Source organism: Ursus maritimus, unplaced genomic scaffold (genome assembly GCF_017311325.1).
Source record: "Ursus maritimus isolate PB19 unplaced genomic scaffold, ASM1731132v1 scaffold_8, whole genome shotgun sequence".
Lineage (NCBI taxonomy): Eukaryota > Metazoa > Chordata > Mammalia > Carnivora > Ursidae > Ursus > Ursus maritimus.
In genome coordinates, this window is record NW_024426996.1 from 44164643 (window position 1) to 44187460 (window position 22818).

General features: G+C 42.5%; 1 protein-coding gene across 2 annotated transcripts in view; it reads right to left on the bottom strand.

Annotated features, from left to right (window-relative positions):
- Positions 1-22818, bottom strand: part of ATP10D (ATPase phospholipid transporting 10D (putative)) — a 107115-nt gene that overhangs the window by 11467 nt on the left and 72830 nt on the right. For both annotated transcript variants that reach the window (XM_008701451.2, XM_008701450.2), the window contains 8 exons: positions 20414-21023; positions 19680-19786; positions 17332-17458; positions 15521-15705; positions 10304-10613; positions 7501-7577; positions 6436-6561; positions 3628-3828 (listed from right to left, as the gene is read on the bottom strand). In XM_008701451.2, coding sequence (XP_008699673.1) covers positions 3628-3828; positions 6436-6561; positions 7501-7577; positions 10304-10613; positions 15521-15705; positions 17332-17458; positions 19680-19786; positions 20414-21023 — 1743 coding nt within the window. The remainder of the gene's footprint in view (positions 1-3627; positions 3829-6435; positions 6562-7500; positions 7578-10303; positions 10614-15520; positions 15706-17331; positions 17459-19679; positions 19787-20413; positions 21024-22818) is intronic.

Genomic DNA, 22818 nt, shown 5'->3' on the forward strand with positions numbered 1-22818 from the left:
ATCACCATCAGAAATAAGTTTTTCTACCTAATGATTTTCTGGTTCTCTCAACAGAATGCAAACTTCATACAGTGGGGCTTTGATTTTTTTACTCAAGTGATTAAAACAGTACCTGGTACATAACAGTACTCAATAAATACTTGTTCGATTAATAAACTATTCCTATATAATTTTTCATGTGCTGAACCGCTTTAACCAAAAGCGTTTAGAAAAAAAGAGAAAGTGGAGATGCTAATCAAGTGATGGAAAACAGGTTTTCAAACAAGAGCCACCTCTGATTGAATGTTGATGTGTGTGCAGGATTCCGAGGCTGCTTTCAGACCCAGGAGGAACAACAGAGTGCTATGGTTTACTAGTGATATTTGCCATGGACAAAAATGGCAACACACGCATTATATCCCTGAGCTAATCTCCTCTTTTTTTAACATGTTCTCAGTCTTATTTCCTTCCAAATGGGAAAAGGATGACATTTCCTTGGAAATAACCAAATGTCTTCTAAATAACAAAGTTTTGTAAATACACAAATTCTCCACATACGTTCTTCTATTCTTCAATAGGCTACACTTAGAATTTTAAAATCTATTCCTTTAAAAAAAAAATCTCTGCAGCCTCTGGAAGATCAAAGCAATGAGGACTTGTTGTTTCTAATATTGTTACTGTTACTGCTCCTTTTCTCTGTATCTTCTTTTACTCTTTCCTCCTTAAAAATGATGGGCTGTTTTACCTATCTTTCTTCATCCAAAGGTTCATAAAAATCTAAGCGGAAGCACAATCAAATGACAAAAGAGAATGTGGTAGAATCAAAGGGGCGACCAAAATGCCAGTAGACAAGAGAGAACAATGTGGGGATAAGCTAAAATGTAACTTCATGCTTATGGAGGAATGGCAGTTGCTCAAAACACCTCGAGCAAAACTCCACAGCTGTGTTTGTGAGGGGACTCTGGAAGCAAAGGAGAGGAGGAGATAAATGAGAGGCTGGAGAGATGAACTCATGGGCTCTCCTGGAATCTGAAAGGGAAAATGTGGACACGAAATCAAAGCCAGGAAAGGTGGCTGTGTGGTTGAGGAGAGACGGGTAACAGATGACTGCTTCTTGGGAGCGAAGCCTCTCCTACAGCCTTCTAGATCATCCCCTTTGGGGAGCAATTCTGTAACCCTGGAGAGTCTATTTCATGACTGAAGACAGGAAATGGCCCAAGCATAAAACAGAATTCGTTTGAAGGCCAAGTTCAAAGAAAGGACAACTCTTCTGGAAGGTAAACTCAAGGACACCCATGACCATCTATCAATAGCCACATGCTGGGAATCCGCCTGCCATTACCATGTATTACGAAACTGGCCGGCTCGATAGAACAATGTGTGCAAAGGACTGATAACAGGGTTCAACAACAGGAAACAGTGACCTCAACTCTTCCAAGGGTAAGAACCAATTACAGCCTGTACAAATGGGCTTTTAAAACGCCAGCTCTAAAAACCTGGAAGGTCTGCCCTCACCTCTCTTTCCCCAATGGACTTGGAATTTAATTTAGGCCAGGGGTACAAGACAACCTTCATTCATATCGACCACCCATTCCTGCATCCTGGCCTTGGACTTGAAGTCAGACTGGATTCCTCTAGGAGAACCCCATTTAGTTCCTTGATCTGAATGGATTGGATGATATTAAAAGATTATGAGGCTTTTTTCTTCCCTGAAAGCTGAGTGTGTGACTTCTCTGTGTTGGCTGCGGCAGGCAGCCTGCGGCCATTAAGTTACTCCCCAGCCTGGAAAGGAAGTTCAAGTCAGAATAAAGTTAGACTGATGAAAATAAACACACTTTAAATTTGGGATTTCCTCAAATTTCTGGTTAATTCTGGGGAGGGGGTAAAAATAACAATATTGAGAGCTTAATATGGCTGGAACTTTTATCTTCCTTGATCCTCACACCATCTCCATAAAAAAATAGAAGTACAGGCGAGTTAAATCATTTACTAAGGTCACACACCACAGAACCAGAATTTAAACTCAGGCTGAACATAACCCATTATTTCTAACTGATCTGCGTCAGTGGCTTTAGAACAGGGGGTGAAGTGCAACACAGATTTCTTAGGGTAGGTCTGATTTCTGCCTGCCCAGAAGTTCTCCAGGAGACCCTTCTTTCCAATCCTGTCCGTGTGATCCAGCTCCGTCCTCAGGAACAATAAATGTCCCAGGCCTGGTCAATGAGAAAACGATCTTTCTAGCCACAGTGATAAACACAGGAAAAGCCACAGGACCCAAAGCTAGACCAACGAGTCCTAACCAGGACGTTTAGAGTTGCTTTAAGAACAGCAGTGTTCCGTCATCATTACTCCCGGATTTTGCAGGTATGTGAAGTCAATACATTCCCCCTTTTTATTAAACCAGTTTGAGCTGGTTTCTGTCACTTGCAGCTGACAGGGCCCTAACTGAGTCTTCCTCTCAAGACTAGAATATCCAACTACAATGTGGGGATACCTCAGCTTTGCCCACTTACAGGTGTCTATAGGCTCCTGGCCTTCCTCAGTCCCCGTGATCCTGACCATGGACTTGTGAGAGCACTTTGGATTTCTGGCCATGGAACAGCACAGTGGAGGCGGGAGGGGACCCAGGGGCTGAAGACAGCACCAGCGTTCTCTCTGCAGCCCCGAGTAATGGTGGACAGCATAGCCTAGAGATCCAGAGTTCACCTGCGCCGCCCACGAACTCTGGGACCCGGGCTCATTACTGAAGGTTCCTTTCTGCGCCTGACCGTCCTCGTCTACGACGTGGATAACGATAGCACTTACTCGCAGGGTCATTTTGAGGATCAGATTTATGTATTCTAAGCACTTAGAATAGTGCCTGGCATATAGCTGGCATTACATAAACGTTCACAAGTGCTCTATTAATTATTGTTAATTTTGTAGAAGATAAATTAGAAAGAACAGAGTTGTGAGACAGCTAGCCCAAGTAATCAGCAACCACAATATTCTAGGTAGGAGAAAATGGGGACAGAGAGAAAATCGGAAAGGGGGGACAGATATCAGTGATCCATCAGAGACAGACAGATAGCATGAAGATCAATTAAGTAGAGAAAGGGCCTAGCTTTAGGGAGACGAAGCCATTCAGATCACGCCACTATGCGGCAGGAGAGTAGAACCTGGAGGATTTCATTTTGGCTTTAGATCCAGACTAAGAAGGATTCATGTCCTGCCTCTGCCGTTTTTTTTTTAGCTGTGAGTTTTTGGAAAAATGACTGAGCTCCTTGAAATCCAGGTTCTTCATCTTAGAGTGGGTACAACACCAGGTTCTCCCTCAAAATGTACTGTGGAGATAAATGAGACAGGGAAGGCTTAGTAGTTCACAGAAGAGATGGCACAGTGAGGTTTAGCAAATCCTAGACATTATGATTTGTAAGGTCAAAATGCCAGATTTCTTCAGATGAGTACCTAAGACCTTCCAGAGTTTTCCCTATGTTCACCTCAGAAGCAAGTAACATCGTATCTAACATGTTCGCAGAGATGTTCTGAAACAGCCACACAATGCAAAGAGTTTTAAGCAGTCCTGAACATTCCACGCTATCTGCACGGGGCTCACTGGCTTAGACGGCGGATGCGTGTCGGTCCAGGCATTTCTGCCTCAGCACCTACCTCTGATTTCTGACCACTCTTGTAAAGTTCAGGCAGCTGCATGAGGGTCTCGGCAGACACATCCTTCTCCAAAACCCCATAAATGACAGGAGGAGCGGAAGTGAAAAGGAGGTTGAACAAGATCAAAACCCAGTAGTCAGTCATGGAGGTTCCTGAAAATCCACAAAAGAACTGGTACCAGAAAAGGAGGTTCACATAGGCCTAGGGACACAAGAGGGAACATTTGCATCTTAGAAAGAGCCATGTGTGCCAGAAGCACACGAGCCACATGCTGCCACTGTCAGCGGTGTGATCTCAGCCTCTCTCCCCCTTACAAAACGGAAGACCACGCTTACCTTGCTGTCTTTTTGCGATACATGTTTGATTAAAGTAACACACTAGATACATGTACACACACACACACACACACACACACACACACGTTCCTTACTGTGTAGTGCTGGCCCTGTTCTAAGAGCTTTACAAATAGTTGTTCCACCCTCCTAACAACATAGGAATTACTTCGGCCCCATTTTACAGATGAGGAAACCGAGGCACACAGAGGCTAAGGAACTTGCCCAACGTCATCTGACTAATAAGTAACAGAGCCAGCACTCAAATTGAGACACTGCTTCTATGTGGAGAGATCCTAGCCCCGTGCCTGCACACAAGATACTCATTCCCTTGCTTTCTAGGCTCAAAATTACTTTTTAGTGATGCTGGCAGGGTAGCCAACCATCCCGGTGAGTTTGGGACTGAGGAGCTTCCCAGGACCTGGACTCTCCCTGCTAACACGGGACAGTCCCAGGCAAAGCAGCACAGGTGGTTGGCCTAGAGGCTAGAAACATACATCCTACAGTGTTTCCTCCAGGATTCTGTCTCAGACGAACTGAGTCCACCCTAGCTAAAGCTCTGTGCTCTCAAGCAAGGTAGGCCCCAGGAAAGGACTCTGGACTTAGATTTAGGAGTTGTATTCAGGGCCTGAAGACGCTTCCTACTGCTTTTTTCATTTTAGGCCATTTTCCTGACCTTTCTGAATGTTGATTTCCTTGTCTGGAAAATGAGAATTATACTACCCCAGAGCTTAGTATCAGGATCCACTTAGAAAGTGCTCACGTTCTGTAAAGTGCCTTATAAATATGAAGACGTTACTGTTGGGATTCTAGATGCACTTAGAATACTTTAGGATAGGAGCCCCAGTCCTTAGGACAGAGCTTCTTAAATCCAGGCTCTGTGCCTCGCCCCTGGAAATGTATCAATGTGGGGTAAATGTGTTTTGGGGAATGAATTCATAGTCTGCATCAGTATCTCAAATTCTCTAAGACCCAAGAACCACAGTCTCAGAAAGAGTTAAGTTATTTGAATGGCTTCTGGTACTGGCCTTTTTCTCCATAGTTTACAAAACATTCACTGTTTTGCTAGGTAAGTAAGAGACAGAAGTAGGAGTGTATCAGTGTGAATGGCCACCAAGGGTTTCACAGCAGAAGACCACAGGGTCCTTGCTCCCTGGTGATGGAGTGTCTACTAATATACTGCCCCACTCTCCAAGAGCACAGGACACCTCTCTTCCTAATATTAATGTTCCTTACCCTTTGGCTTTAATCTGGGCTTAAAAGGAAACAGGGAGGCCTGCACCACAAGAGGAGAAGGAAGAAAAATGCAAAAGCATTAAAGCAAAACAAAACAAAACAAACTTGGGGAAGAAGCTCCTCCCTAAAAGTCAGTGACCACAACTAAGTACTGGAATTTTAAAAAAGCTAATTGTACTGCAGGATGAAAGAAAAGAAAAAAAAGAAAAGAAAAGAAAAGAAAAGAAAAGAAAAGGAAAGGAAAGGAAAGAAAAGGAAAGGAAAGGAAAGAAAAGAAAAGAAAGAAGGAGAAAGAAAGAAAGAAAGAAAGAAAGAAAGAAAGAAAGAAAGAAAGTTCTGCTAACACACACACACACACACACACACACACACACACACACATAGATCTAAATTACACATTTGGAATATCTGTGAAATGACCTATTGAAGTTATTTTTTTCCTAAAGGTGGTATCTCAAGAGAGTGATATAAATTGATATTTACTATTAACACAGTACCTATGGACTTTGAAGGCTAAAAATAAATTTGGTCTAAAAAATCATGACGTAATTTACATAATCACTCCGCCTAGAAGGAACTTAAGTGAAGCAATCTAAGGTCAACATGATCTTATAAAAGAGGAGACTGAACTTTAAACAGCATGCCAAAGATTATAAGCTAGGACTTCTCATCAAATTCTGCCCCTTTAGGAATGACAGAGTCAAAATCAAGTTCCCTGGCCACCAAGTAACTCCCAAGCACCAATAGATTTTATAGGCTTGCTAGAGAATTCTTCATTTGTGGGTGTTAGCCAGCTACAGGCTAAGGCATGATCCTGGGTTTTCACTGGCATCTGTGTCTTCAATATACAACACAGGACAGCAATCTGAGGACAGAAGATTGTTTTGGTATCTCCTGGAAAATGGAAGCAAACCTTTTCATTCTCTACTGACAGCATTAAACATTTCATAATTGTGCTTGTCACCACCTTTCCATGGAAGGTCAAAAATTGGGTCTTAAATGAACCAGACAGGACTTAACTGAATGTAAAAGCACAGGGACTAGGAAACGCCGGCAGAGGGACAAGCCCAGCAATGTGCTGTCCGCAGCTGCAAGGGGAACGCAGCAGGAGCGCCCCCGGCCTGCTCCCCAAGCATCAGGGAGCCGAGCAGCTTCACACGGGGCACTTCCTGCTCATCCCTTCGACAAGCAGGACAAGAAAGTGAGGAGGGGAAGGGACGAATTCTCTGGAGCTACATACCACGTTCTTGTAGAAAAAATAGAGAATCATGTTGGAGAGCCGTGTGTAACACCAGTGCCCGTGCACAAGGAGGAGCTTGCCGAGATGCTTGAACTGAGCAAGGGCGACGTCGCTGGCCATCACAGCCTGCAGAGGCAACGGGGAGAGGATGCCACCTGAGCAATGAGACACGTCAACACAGGCACGGTGGCCTGACCCGCAGCAGGCTCCGACCCGACCAATCTGCTGTTAAACCGTTGCGCAGACCGACCCAAGATAAAGCAAAGCCAAACAAACAAAAACTCGTGAGCACAGAGCCATAGTCGGCTTTGCAATACGGTCCCATGAAACAAGACTTCTCTTTGGTTACCACTCGTGACGGAATTTCAGCAAATATACCTTCCTAGAAAGCAGCTCCCTTAACCAGAACACCGTGCACTACCATCGGCATCTGCTTCTCCTTGATGAGAACATTGAAATTATTGTAGTCATGACTTTATGTAACTATGTATAACGTGCCAGGGAAAGATGTAATGGAATTTCTCAACTTTTGCAGAGAATGTCATAATTTACAATTCTCTGAAAACCCTAAGCCTCACGTCCTATCTTCCTCTGACAGCATTTGCTCCATACATGAAGAGCAGTCTTTAGACAAGCTTTTATCTGAATTTTGTGCCTAAAAACACTATCTGATATGCACACACGTGCGGCATACACACACACATATAAATAGGACACTTCCCTCTCCCTCATTCTCGAACATCATCTCTCCTCCTCCCTCTTTAGGTCTGTAGGTCTTTTATTCAAATCCTTAGCAGCTTTCTTCCGTGTCAAAAGTCACACAGTTACTGCAGGGCTAAAAATATTATTACAATCTAGAGGAGCGATCCATTTTAAACTGAACAAGCACATAGTTAAAACTACCCAGGAAAATACCCCATTACTCACACAGTAAATAATCAACAGACACTCTTCCTGTCTCCCACTCCTGATCTAGCCATGGCCGGCCTCACTTTACCACAGAGAATGTTGCCCTTGGATAGGCAGGTGAAGTTCACGGTCCTTGCGTGCACGAAATCCACTCACCTGCATGCCTTCTTGACCCGAGATCCCAATCCCAATGTCTGCCACTTGAATCATGCTAACATCATTGGCACCATCACCTTCAGGAGGCCGAAGAAAAGGCAAGAAACTTATGAAGGGTAAAGAAAAGACACAAACTTTGCAAAGCAATAGCGAGCACTCAAGCAAACACATCCTTCAAAGTTTATCCCAAGTCTGGAAGTTACATGGAGCTAGTGAAACAGACATTAAACGTGGCATCGCACTGCGGTCAGGAAGGATTCTAAACTCAATAATGCCTTACAGTCCTTCACGCTAAGGCACCTATCTGGACTCATCTCCCCCTTTTCCATGCCACTCACTCTACTTTCAATTTTCCAGATAGCTCTGCTCCTTCCAGCCACCACACATGCGGTTTCTGTATCCTTGTAACACTGGCCTCATCACCCCACCTCACGGGGCTGGATTCCAACTGCTCTTGCCCTCAGCTCAGATGTCACTTGCTCTGGGAAATCCTTCTCATTCCCTTTAGATTAGATGCTTCTTCCTGAGGCTCCAGCTCCATATCACACAAACCACGTGATATTGCGGTTGCCATATATTTCTTGGTCTCCCCAACACACTGGAAGCTTCTTAAGGGGAAGTACTACATCCCTGTTGGGAATAAACACTTGTCCCCAACTGCCCACCAATGATTCACCTGTTTTCTGGTAACAGTAGCCTGATTTTCCTTGGGAACTTTGAGGCCATATGGTTTGTTGGGATGAACCCAAACCCCCAGATTTAGGGTGGCAACTGACACAGGCCTAGACAGTACCATCTATTCCCTGGCTCGAAGACTCAACTGATGTAACTGACACATCCAGGGGTTCTAGCCCCAGGAACATGCAGATCCAGGGGCTTGAACGATTCATTCACTTATACGTCCATTCAATAAGCCGAACAAAATTCCTCTCTAATCCTGATTCTCTACTCCAGCAACTTAAAAAGAGTTGCTACCTTTTCACTCAGGTTGCTAATAGAAAAGGATGTAAACCTAGGAATTTGGGGGGGCTGTACCAGCACGCTGCGGGGAGAAGCTCCCTGAGACCAGAAACAATCCAGGTGAAAACAGAGACCGTAAGAGATGGCTGAGCCCTCTTCTTGCCATTTTTGAAACACTGGGGTATCTCAGAGCTTAATCTCACACTGCTTCTCTCCTCCACGTATAATCATTTACTAGTGATCTCATCTAATGTCCAGACCTTAAGTATCATCCAGGTTTATAATTTCCCAATTTATATCTCCAGCCAGTCCCTCGGTGCTAAATTCCAGACTTTGTTATCCAGCTGCCTACCTGACACACCCTGCTCAGATCTCTCACGGACTTTTCCACACTAAACATGCGTAAGACCCAGCTCCTGAGACCCCTGGCTCCATCTTTCTGTTCTCTGACACAACATCTCGTCTCCCTTAACTCCTTCTATTATATAACATTCAAATCCATTGGCAAACATCACCAGCTCTTTCTGCACACCATGTCTGTTACCTGACCATGTTTCCCCACCTCCTCTGCTCCCGTCTGGCCTCAAACCACCACCAGCTCTTGCCTGAAATATTCCCGTAGCTTCTCAAAGGTCTCCTTGCCTATGTCCTTGCACCTGACAGCTACTCTTCAACACAGCAGCCATGCGATCCTCTGAAACTTAAAGCAGATCATGTTGCTTCTCTGTTCAGAGTTCTCCAAAGGCTCCTTATCTCTTCAGATAAAAGCCAAAAATTGGGGCGCCCGGGTGGCTCAGTCGGTTGAGCATACGACTCCTGATTTCAGCTCAGGTGATGATCTCGGGGTTGTGCGACTGAGCCCCACGTCAGGCTCCATGCTGGGCGTGAAGCCTGCTTAGGATTCTCTCTCTCCCTCTGTCCCCCCCTTAAAAAAAAAAAGGCCAAAAATTTATAATGGCTTCCAGGACCCTATATGACCTGGCCACCTGCCACCTCTGGCCATCACTAACCTACAGAAAACTCTTCCCTTTGCTCAATCTTCTTTGGCTTTGAACATACCAAACTTGACCCACGGCCTTCACTTCCCTGTCCTCACCAGGAATGTCCTCCCCTCAGATCTCCCACGGCTCCCTTACCATTCTCTTCAAGTCTCTGCCCACATGCAATCTTCTCAGTGATACTGTCTCAGAAAAACACTGAAGTTAGCAGTCCCCCTCCTGCCCCCCCGCCCCCACCCCCAGTGCTCTACAACCCCTGGTTCTGCTTTTATTTTTTTTAGTAGTTTTTGTCACTACCTGATATATATTTATGCCTTTTTTTTTTTGTTTCATTTTTTACTATATGCCTCCTACTGAATGTAAGCTCAAGGAAAAGTACTTTGTCAGTTTTATATACTCTTTTATCTCCACTGCCTAGCAAAATGTCTGATAAACAGAAGGCACTCAATAAATACTTGTTGAATGAATACATAAATGATCTGTTTGTACCCTTGAATTTAACTTTTCAGAAGGTGGCACTCTAGACTTTTCAGTTCTATGATTCAATACATTTATCCTCCTTAACTAGTTGATTTGGGGATCTGACATGTAACCCAAGGCCCTACCGTATGGCTTCCATGTCACATCCCTACTACGTGATTCATAGCAGGTGGTCAACTAGGTGAGGAAGAGAAAGTGGGGAAGGAGTAGGGGACAGAGTAAGAAGGGAGAAAAGGGGGGAGGAATGTGGGGGTGGGAAAGGACAGACAGAAGGGTAAACAGACGTACAGAAGGAGGACAGAATTATCAGCCCCGGCTGGGGCAGGAAAGCGGGAGGCATGGGGGTGGATCCCCTCCCCACTCACCGATGGCCAGCGTCATCACCTGGAGGTGGTTGCGAACCAGTTTCACCACCTCGCTTTTCTGCAGAGGGGTGGCTCGGCAGCAGACCACAGCCTGACAGCAGGCGGTCAGCTCCAGGAACTGCTTCTGCAGGCTCTCCTGCAGGGCGAACTCCAGGGCCTTCCCGGTGATGATGAGGCCGGCCCGCGGCCCTGAGTCCTGCGTGGCCGCAGGCTGGTGTAAACCGTCCCTTAACGATGCTTGCTCGGGAGAGGCCGGGTTCTTCTCCTGAAGTTCTTTCAAAATTGTGCTCATCAGCGTCTCACAGGCATCCTTGAAATAAGAGGCCAAGACAGTTAGCCTTAGGGCTCCCTTGGCGGCCATATCCAGCTGAATTTATCACGGTCATTCTTTAGCAATTGCTGTGTCAAGGCAACCCCAGGTAGTGAATAATCCGTTACTTCTGAAGACCTCCCAGTTCTTCCGCAGAGATTTCCATGAATATGTGGGGACCAGTTAATAGGATAGAAGACATCTCATCCCCCCTCCTACAACTAAAAATAACTTAGAATTTCTTTATTTGTACAATTTACCTTCTCACACAGGGACTCTCAAGAGTCCTTTGGTCTTTTTCTATCACTTACGATCTGCTTGACCTTAGGCAAATTATGTCACCTCTCTGAACCTCAACTTTCTCCCGTGAAAAATGCAAATGTCTACACATGGTAATGTCATTGTGAAGAATGAGTGAGAGAACATGTGCAAAGCTCCTCGTGTAGGCATGGCACAGAACTGAAAGCAATAGTGGATTCAACACTCTTTCGGATTCAGCATTCGTTCATTCATTATTTATTGAGAAACCACTTTATACCAGAAAACATTTTAGGCACTGGGGATTGGTCAACGAGCACAAACACACACACACAGACACACACACAGACACACACAGACACACAGACACACACACACACAAAATCCCTGCTCTCGTGGTGCTTACGTTCTGGTTGAGATGTTCTCAGTGGTGCCTGTCATGTTTGGTTTGCAGACATCCCTCCACTCTCCTCACCCCCACATGGTTAGGAAGTACTATAAAGATAGATATCATTTTTAATTTACTTTTGAAGCCTTCACAATGCCTAAAAGAGCCACGTCAGACACTGAACACTCGTTGGATGGATTCTACTCAAGAAGACTAACAATAGGGGCACCTTGGTGGCTCAGTCAGTTAAGTGTCTGCCTTCCCCTCAGGTTGTGATCCCAGGGTCCTGGGATCGAGTCCCGCATTGGGCTCAGTGGGGAAAGTGCTTCTCCCTCTGCCTGCTGCTCTGCCTGCTTGTGCTCTCTCTGTGTCAATAAATAAATAAATAAATAAATAAATAAAAAAGAAGACTAACAATAAAATTATCCAGGAATTACTGTGTCAAGTGACCACAAAGAACAGAGCCTAACAAAATCCAGGAGCCCTGCATTTAAGTTTAGATGTTAATACTGAAAGAAAAAAACAAACTGAAGTTTATTCATAAGAGAGACCCTCACTCAGAGGTCCTTCACTCTTATTTCAAATGCTGTTTAATCAAGCATTTCTCAATCCACAACAAAATCAAATGGCTAGGGAAGAAGCAGATATGGATACCTAGCATGACACAGCAGACTTAACCACAGAAGCTCCACACAAGAGCTCCAACTTTAAGATGGAGCCACCCAGCAAGCTGTACCTTAGGAACACATCCAGTCTCACACACCTCAAACACCTCCTCGGAGAAGTGTATGAAGACAAATCAAATATGCCCTTTATAGGCTCAACATATAATAGCAAAAAATTATTTTTAAAAACCTTCTTGAGTTTGATTACATTAAAATGATACATTTAGAAGGTAACATACCCTGAAGTCACTGAAAATCAGCATATCAACATGAGATGATACTGAAGGTATGCAGTAAGTGAAAAAATACAATACTCTATAATACTATAAATATAGCCTCTGCATGCTCATAGTGCACAGAATACAGTCTTGAATGGATGCCCTCCAAAATATAAACCTAAATTATCTGCACATTTATAGAATGATTATGGATGTTTTTATCCTTTTGGGTGTCTATTTAGTTTTATAAACTACACTTGCATTATAGAAATGTGTGTGTGTACATATATATATATATATATATATATATATATGTACACACACACACACATACTCAATTTCCTTATTTGCAGATTCCATATGTGTGAATTCACCTACTTGCTAAAATTTATCTGGAATCCTATAATCAGTACTTGGAGGTGCTTTTGTGGTCATTGGTGGACATGCACACAAAGAAAAATTTGAGTCATGTGATATGACTCCAGCCGAAATCGAATGAGGTGATGCTCTGTCTTCTTACATCAGCTCCCACACTGTAAATAAGTGTCCTTTTCACTGTCTGGTGACACATTTTCTGTATGTTTCAGCTTTTTGTTGATTTCATGGTTTAAAATGGCCTCCAAGACTAGTGCCGAAGTGCTGTCTAGAGGTCCTATGTACAAGAAGGTTGTGATGTGCCTTGCAGAGAAAGTATGTGTGTTAGCTAAGCTTCATGCAAGCATGAGTTACGGTGCTGTTGGCCACAATTCAATGTTACTGAATCAATTATACATATATAGTAAGTTGTTCAACAGAAACACATAGGGAATAAAGTTATATATTGATTGGTTGACAAAACAAAATGTTGAGACCAAAGGCTTATGGGGAACCTATATTTCCCTCAGGTGTAATGGTTCTGTATTCACTAATTCAGTGTTTAGGGCAACTTTATAGAATTTAACTCCACAAATAATGAGAATAACTATAGAATAACTATAGATATATATTAATTACTTAATATATAATACAATACAAAATGCACACTTGACACGTAATCAGCTGGGGGTACTTAGACAAATCACAACCTTTTAGAGTTTCAGGCTATAAAAATGAGGATAATTTTATCTGATCTGTCTACTTGTTATAACTGTCAAGTAAGATCTCATAGGAGAGTCTTTTATAGATTCTAATTAACATGAAAATAAAGAATTGCTATCTCAGGAGAAAATTTTAAATGAAACCATAAAAATAAAACTTAAAAAATTAAATGATGGATCCTGAAAGGGCTTTATATACCACAAGGCAGTAAATAATCCAAGATATGGGGGCACCTGGGTGGCTCAGTCAGTTAAGCGTCTGCCTTCCCCTCAGGTCATGATCTCAGGATCCTGGGATCGAGCCCCATATCAGGCTCCCTGCTCGGTGGGGAGCCTGCTTTTCCCTCTCCCTCTGCCGTTTCCCCCCAACTCATGCTCTTTCTCTCTCTCTCTATCTCTATCTCAAATAAATAAAATCTCTAAAAAAATAAGTAATCCAAGATAAGATTATGTTAACCCTGTGCCCTGAAAAAACCCCAAGACTTCAGTAAGACTGGAAACTCTGTAAAGTTTATAAGTGGTTACACTTACTTGCAAATTTAGGAACAAGAGTTGATGGAAATTTATAAAGTTGACGTACTATACTACAAAAATGACCAGATAGTCTACTAGTTTCCAGGTGGCCCACTTAGAGTGTCACAGAAGCAATTTCTTCACTAACTGACAAACCAGGTTCCATGATCTTTCTTTTTTAACTCTTAGCATCTCCTGATGGAGAGGAAGGGGGGGGAGGAAAATAATACAGTGACTGAGCCGCTATTACGTGCCTGGCATTCTATATGCTTGGACTTAAGTCACCATAAAACTAAATTATGTTCACTGTGTTCTGTTTAGTTATCTGGAAAATTCACACAAGGTGGAATAGCTTTCAATAGTAATAACAGTCCATAGTGGATACTACATAAAGACTTCTTAAATTGTTAGTTTTAAATGCTTCTAACTATAAACTGTATGTTTACAAATAAGTTCTACAATCCTAATGATTTTACTGCTCACAAAAATGTCAAAATCAAACATCAAGAATTAACTTTTCCTTTTTTAATGTTCATTGAGCCTCTTCTGTCTGCCAGGCACTACATGTTTAATTTATAACCTGTATTTTCTCATTTTATGCCCACAACGACCCAATGAAATAGGCATTACTCTTACATCACAGGTTAAGTAAAAGGCCAGAAGAAAACTCCCTAAGGTCACATACCTGGTCATGCGCAGGCCAAGCACATGAGCCAGGGGCTTACCAACCTTAGGGCACAGCCATTTTAGTGACAAAAATGACTAATGACAATTTTCTTGTGCTCATTCCCTGGGGATGAGTGGTGGTTGTGGTTCTGGGTCTCTGGGCCACAGCCAACTGCCAAGGAGAACCCATTTTCTGTGTTGAATAAGGAAAATTCTCTTTCCTTAAAGCATATGATCTGGTTAGGTATTGACTGAGGCCTGACCTTAACAACATGGCTAACCAAACATGGCAGCCTGTGACAGGGCCCCAACAGGCAATCCAGATGGGAAGCTCCAGAGGATTTCTGAGAGGCAGGCTGCTGTCAGAGAACAGATGTCATTGATTAAGTCTGACTACTGAGGAAGGAGCGGGGAAGATTTTCCAAGCTAATTAAACAACATGCACAAATCTCAGAGAATATTACCATACTGGAAAATTAAAAAAAAAAAAAACCCTGTTTAACTGAATAGAACGTTTGTGTTAGAGATTAATGGGGGTGGAGCAGGGATAAGTACAAAAAATAAGCTGGATCCAAACCTCTTAAAATCCTTCTTAAGGTGAAAAAAAAAAAGAAAAATGCCCTTCCCTTAAAACAGTTCTTCAAACTTGATATTCTCAACAGCACTATCTAAGGATTACCACTAGAGGGCATAATTACCCTGAGAGTCTATTTTTGTAATTAACCATAAAAATATTAATGTGTTCACCTGATTCTGATAGAAATCACCACTTCCCCTCAACTTGAAATAGAGGTATATCCCTGGTCCCAGAACTTGATATATTTTGTGGTTATGGGCTAAATCTTGTCAAATTCCTGGAAATCCAATGTGGAGGGGGGAAAAAAGCAAATAAAAAATAAAAAGGCAACCTTCAGCAAAAATTCCTTTGAATCATGTTTAACCATGAAGCCTTTAGAAGAACTACAGTACCTTCCCAAGCACAAGGTAGGCTGCTGGACAGAAGACATAATTATCAAGGAGCTAATGGTGATCGGGTTTTTTTTCCTCCTTACATTCATCAAATCACAAATGCTCCCCTGGCTATCAAAAAGCAAAATGAAGCATTCAGTCTCACTACACATACTTTACTCTGGGTGTTGAGGATAAAGAGCTTGTCGTCTGGCTCTAGCAGTTTGCACGCATAAGCTATGTTGACGGCGGTCTCCTGCTTGTCCCCTGTCAGCATCCAGATCTTGATGCCGGCTTTCTGAAGGGCTTCGATGGACTCCGGGACTCCCTCCTGCAGACGGTCTTCAATGCCTGTAGCACCTAAAAGATAACCAAAGCGCAACAGGGCTTGTGAGAAATCAAAGCCAGCAGAAGCTCACCTAGGCTGTAACTGAACTCCACCTGTTAGCCCCATCCTGAGCTGCACACCAGTAGCTCCAGCAGCTTCCAGGCATTCAAGGGAAGTGTGAAGACCCACACCAAAATCACATACAAAGTAGTATTTGGGGAAGGAAGCCTTAGGAACCACTGAACTTATTAAACTTACTTGTTCTCCTTGTGCTAGTTTTCTTCTCTGTAAATGGAGGGGAGCTTAGAGTTTCAACTACTTATGTAACCTTCCTCTCTAATTTTATAATTCTGTGATTCTCCCAAGGGTAAGGGCAGGCTTTTCAAGAATGCCCTTGCCAATAAGTTGCTTATATTACGAAAGAGCACTGAAAACAGATATTAAAGTCCATAATTCCCTTTTTTAAACCAACTGGGACCAAATTAAGTTTTGGAATTCTAAAGTTTTTCAGAATGTAGACAGGTAACATAGTGCATCTGTGTTTTGAAATATCTGCGAATGAAGCGTATTAATATTTCTGTAGCAAACTTATAAATGTCTGTACTAATTAGATAATAAAGACTCATAAAATCTTACCAAGTCAGGCCTGATTTTGTAGCCAAATGAGTTCTGGCACTAAACCCACAGAGCATTTTTGAGTTTGGAAGGTGGAATGTGGACCCATACATAGACCCTGTCACAGAGAAATGACATAGATTCGGCATCATTACTCTGCTGGCTCCATACAAAGTGAGATTGTTGTTTTTCTCTGAACCAGAGGAATGGAGCTCGGAGAATGGTCTCTTGGTATGTTAGTGCTTAGATCAGAGTCTAGATCTCCAGACTCTGATACAGTGGTTCTCAACTCTGGCTGCCTCTTTAGAATTCCCTGGGGAGCTTTTAAATATTCAAACCCCCCGGCCACACGTCAGACCGACTGAATCAGATTCCCTGAGAGTAGGATGCAGGCACCAGTGTTTTTTAAAGTGCTCCAGATGAGTTCAGGATGCAGCTCAGTCTGAGCCAAGAGGTGTCCGTTGTGCAACCTTTAGCTGCAATCAGGAAGTAAGAGAAGAGAGAGAAAGAAATTTCATTGGTCCGGTGGTAGGAACAGAATCAAGAACGTGGGCCCTGGAACTAGATAGATCCGAGTCTCCTAGCTCTGTCAGCTATTAGCACGTGACTTTGAATGAGTCGATGAACTGCTCTGTGCTCCATGTTTCCTCTAAATAAGAGAGAGATTTGTTGTGCAGATTCAAAAAGACCACAAATATTATGTACCTTACCCAATGCCTGGCAAGAAACTTCAGCTGCATAGCCTCCTGAACCAGGACATTTATTTGACTTGGTATTCTGTGTTAAGTGATAAGGTTTTAAATGATCTTCTTAAGGATGACCACCCTGATCCCACCACCGATGAAGTCTAGTTCACTGCAGTGGCAAGCAGAATGAAAACAACTGGAAACTGGGTACAGATCAGACTGGACGGGGCAGAGAGAATTATTTGCTCTATTAGATCAAAGTGGGGAAAGAAACAACAAACTGGTGAACAACTTACTCAGAGATATCCAGTGTTTTCCAAATTTCTCTATTCAGACAATACAACATAGTCTACCTACCAAGTAAAGTGAGCTTGTTCTCCAACCTCATGGCAGATTCAAGGAGTAATTCTTCCCTGTGGTCAATGCTGGTTTCAGCTAAAAAATGGTTCCTCAGCCACTCTGTATATTCAGTGTCACTCATGACCTACGGGGAAGAGAAAAGAGCTATGAGAAAGGCCGTATCATCTTCCAGGATCCTGCCAGGACTGACCACTAGCAATATACAAACCAGGTAATGCCAGGCTCATTCCTCATGCTACCTGGCCACATAGCTTCCCAAATTCTGTTCTGAGATCAGACTACTGGAACACTGATGATGGATGGATGGACCCAAGAGCTCAGTATCTCTTGGAAATTCTAGGCATCATAGATGATGAAAGTGGGTTAATCTATTTAATTAAGCCAGGGAGTAGACAGTTGGAAGAGGTCTACACTTGGTAGTTAAATCTAGAAAGATCCTAATGGTGCAGCTAAGAAAGTGGTGCCAGGATTGCTCAGCCTGAGTTACTAGGTAGCCAGCAGCACCGCCGGTATCTTTTGTTGATTAGTTTAGGGGTTAGTTATTTGTAAAGGTGGAAAGAGAGAGGGAGCCATACAAGTGAAGCAAGGATGTACTCTTCCAAAAGAAATTAAATGGAATTCCTGGAGAAGGAACCAATGGTACATTTTCCTTTTTCTTTAGATTGCCACAGAGGGAGAAATCTACATTTCAATTCTGATAAAGCAACATAAGTAGAGGGAGTGAGGCAATTTCTCTATCTGCTTATTCTTACCTACAAGGTTTTTGGACTTAGGAAGAATCTGACATCTGCTGGGCTGCATTTTTATCAGGGGCAGGCAGGATCATTCCACTTGAAAAGGTACAACTCTTTCCTTTTGCTGTGATCTTGAAACTCTCCATTCTTCGTTCTACTGTGTGTGAGGCAAGCTTTTGATTCTTTATGCAGCTGGTTGACTAAGTGTTGACTAAGAGTCTGCAACTGATCCCAGTTTCCCTAAGGCAGCTTGTGAGAACTAGAATTTGGGTAAGGAATGAGAGATCCCTATGTCTGCCATGGGTCCTAGCTACAGTCTCCCATTCCGGCTTCCAGGACGGCTATATTTTAGAAATTATAATGGATGGCAATTCATACATTGATACTTTGATCTACATGTATCTCCCTGTCTTTCATTCTGCCCAGAATGACAGAGGAAAATCGATACTCTGGCTTCTAACACAGCAAAAATTAACTGCAGGGTTTAGAGCGAGAGAAAGTGGGGTGGGGGAGTGTTCATACGGAGAAGAGGGAAAGAGGCGGCAAGATGAATTTCTTGGTTCTTTTCTAATATTTCCTCTACATGGGCTGTTTGTTCTTTGTTTCATGTTCTTCAGTGTTCATCAAATTGTCTGTTATACCATTACAACTAACTTCCTTCTTTCCCTCATAAGACATCCTTCTCTTGCCTCAACTCCTACTAGTCTCTCTATACTAGATACTATACTCTAAGCAGACCACCTCCCCTTTCTGTTGCCCCCTCATCTACTCTGGAATAAATAGGCAGTTGAACTTTCACTGAAGGAAAAAGCACTATCCAGGCATTCAGTTGGCTATGTGGTTGAGCCATGATTATAGGGACAGGGTCGGGGAAGTCTTGGCTTATCAACAAAGGAAGGCTTGCATAGCCTCATTGGAGCTGAAGCTTGAATTGGTCAATACCCAAGCCACATGCTATTGGCATGAAAACTTGACCAACTTACTTCAAAGGGTTCCATGTCTGTTTCTCCCATGTCCCCGGGGGGATTCTGATAATATCACCCCTCAATTCCTTAGAGCTATGTGCTCTTTCCTATTACTTAAATTTTTTAGAAAGAATACAATACATCTCAGGATTATTCTCAACAAGAGAGTAATCAATACTGACATAACATTTAGTAAAATTACTTGGATTTATAGATTAAGACTCCTGAGCATGTAAGGAAAAAATATTTAGAACTTTAGGGGAAAATTAAGGCCAGGCTCTGGCCTCATTCTTTCCAAAGAACATTTAATGCAGGAATGATATTTACAAAGTACTCAGGGAAAAGAAAGTAGGTCCAGGGATTTTTATTTCCAGCCAAACTGCAGTTAACATACAAAAGCACTCACAGATACACTGAAACAGGTGAGAGCTCCGAGAACAGAACTTGCGGGTATTCTTCTGGCAAAACACTGAGAACACACTCCAACCAATCAATACATATGGAAGACAGAAGCTATGACTACAGAGCCCACGATCCAAGAGCTTTCCCAACTGTGCAGATAAGGGTTTGATACATGCTCGTCCCCAGGAAGTGAGGGCTACGCAAGTGAAAGAATGAAGACGATGGCCTAACTCAGCAGCCTCACCTTCTTCGCTATACATAAAGTGCGTAGGCCCCGTCTGGCATAGTCATCCAAGTGTTTCTGGGTTTTCTCCCTTATTATCATCTGTTGTTTCTCAAGACTTGCTCCATCTGAAATAATTAACAAAACAAAGTATTCCCACAAGTCTGCCCAATTACAGACATGTTTTTACAGTGAGATAGCTTACCCCACAACAAACAAAAGACCTTGTAGTTCTGAATCCCAAATGTACATTTCTAAAAGGGACCCTCTGAAAAAATCCTTCCCTTGTTCCTTTCTTCCTGGGGAGAGGAAAAGTACCAAGAACTTAATACGAACACCAGAACACCATTCCCACGCCGTCAGTAACAACAGTAACAAGAGCTACAATCACGCCAGAGGCCGTTCACTGAACACTTGGCATTTGGGAGGCACTGGGCAGAGGCTCTCTGCGGACGGCATACAGTAGGCCATTCAAGCTCTGAGGAACCTATAAAGAAGGGACGACACTCCCCGTTTGTGAAACACTTAGGCACAGAAATGGTAGAGAACTTCGCCAGAACGCAGCTCATGACAGAGGCCAGACCTGCGTAGCACCAAGACTTACATGCTTTCTCACCAAACCCTAGGCAGCTTCCCTACTTCACCAAGTGCAGCTGATCCCCAAATATCCACTTGTTTCTCTTTATAAAACCCACTGAGAGTGGCTGTTGAATTTCTGAGCCCTGCCCCCCACCCCAGGGCCTGTATGAACTCACCTGGGGAAGCCACTGACAGCAACTCCATGATGACCGAATCAGCACCCTTCGTATACACCACAACTTGGTTGGAAAGGGGGTGCCGAACGACAACAGACATTCTTTTTCTTACTGAGTCGAAGGGCAGGATGTGCAGGAGTTGAAATGTTAATGGCCCCAGAGCAGCAAAGTCCACCACGACCTGCTCTGGTGTCCGGGACCGTAAAGTGCATTGGTAAGCCCTGGCGGCATAGACCAAGGCCGCTTCGTCGGGGCTCTCGGCCTCGTAACACAGGGTGGAGGCCAACGGCTGTCCAGGAGAGGGGGCCACCTTGCCCTCTGGGAGGCCTGGATCAGTGTTCTGTTTCTCAACTTCTGTAGGGCAAGGAGAGTTCCTAGAGCCCTCCGGGCTCTCACTCATGTGGGAGGCCTCTTCCTCCACAGGGAAAGCTGGTTTCATTCTACTAAAGAGGGAGAGTCTGCTCACAAAGGGATTTGGGACCCCGGGAGAGGGCTCCTTCCCACTGGCAAGCGATGGCGAACTTGATCTTCGGACAGAAAACCTCTGGAAGAGGTTTTTAATATCTTCCAGGGACTTGATAGGCATTCCACTCAGTGATGAGAGTCCAATCTAGGAGAGATGATTTGGGAGGGTCTCAATAATACAGTCAAGAGCTGCTGAGAACAACGATGAAGTCAACCCAGGAAACAATTAGGTAAGAAAAGAGTTACCACTCCTTAAATAGCTAGCAGCCGCTTCGTACTTAAAACTGCCCCCGGAAAATATCAGCAAAAATAAAAATGGCCACAATGAAAAATAAGTGCTAATGTTTAGGCACTATAAATTTCTATAACCATTCAGAAAGAGATCTGGCAAATGACAGCAAAAGATAGAAAATGCTACTATTGCTAGCAGTGGGCATATTATAGCAGTGTTTCCCAACAGATAACTTAAAATATAGATAATCCATAGTAATCTTTATTATGTACATCCTAGCAAGAACAATTTAAAAATTATAAGCAAATTAAGTAGTCCAAAATAGCAAAATGGAAATATCTTCTTGAAATGTTATACAATATTTTAAAAATAAAGTTTATAAATCCTATGGGGTGAAACTGGAAAATCTATAAAAATATAAAAATTGTGTGAACAATATAAGAAACAAATGAGTAATAATACACACTTAAAACACTAGAAGAAAGTCAGTCAAAAGATTAACAAAATGGGCTTTTTTCCTCTTTTATTTTCCAGACTCTATAAAAAAGGTTGTTACTATGACTTTTTCTGTTGTTTTAAAAAGGCCAGTAAACAAAGTCACTTCCAGAAGAGTTATCAGCAGAAATTATCAACTTATCAGCAGAAATTAACAATGCATGGGAATTTCTATTACAGAATTTTTTATAATTTTTAGCCTGATTTTTTTTCTTGCTCTTAACTTTTAACAATGATTAAATGTAGAATTTAATATTAATTATGAAGGCCAATTAGATACTAAAACTTTTTCATTCAGAAATGCCCAAGATATTAAAAAGTTTTTCCTAAAAATTATTAATCTTCTGACAGTTGGAGAGACACATGTTGGTCAATTTTCACACTTGTCAGGAACTCAGAAATGAAGAGAAACAATCACAGATAAGGTTTCACATTCCTCGTAGATTCTGATTAGCTCCTTATTATTCACAGTCTATCATTACCTCAAAATATCATGAAGCTTGGGCCCTTATACCTGTAGCGACATTCTTTTAGACCACAGGGTATTATATTCTTTGGGGATAAGGGAACAATATTTTTCAAACAAAAGACACCAAGAGGTGCCTACTATGGACACAGATGTATGAGAAAAGTTGTTACATGAGGAGAAAAAAAGAACATTCAGTGATTAATTCTCTAATTACATAACCACTTTCCAAAGAGCAACTCTCTAGCTGAAAGTCTTATAAAAACAGTTTTTTGATCAAGTAAACGCTTAATTGAAAATATGTTATTTTTATGGTAAAGTTGACCACCTCTGAAGTTGCCAAAAGAAAATGATCTGATGGAAAATTAAATTTTAATTGGGTTGTGCCGCAAATTGAATTTTAAGTGGGTATGTGCAAAAGGGAAGAAAGTTATACACAAGGAAGCTAGCACAGCATGTGGTGAATCACTGGTCTTTAAAACAAGTTTTTCTTTTTAATTGAAAATGAATTTTTCCATAAATTCAAAACTACAAATAGACTTTCAAAATCTAAGCTTTTGTGGGAATTGCAGCATCTTGGTACGTTACAAATGTATTAGATTTTAAATTGAGTTAGAACTACCCCAACTGGTACATGAAAGTGGTACATTATCATTAAACATGATAATGAATCCAGTACTTTATATTTTGCTTGACATCACGTATATCATGTGGGAAGTCTCGGAAGCCTCAAAGAAGCTTCCATTT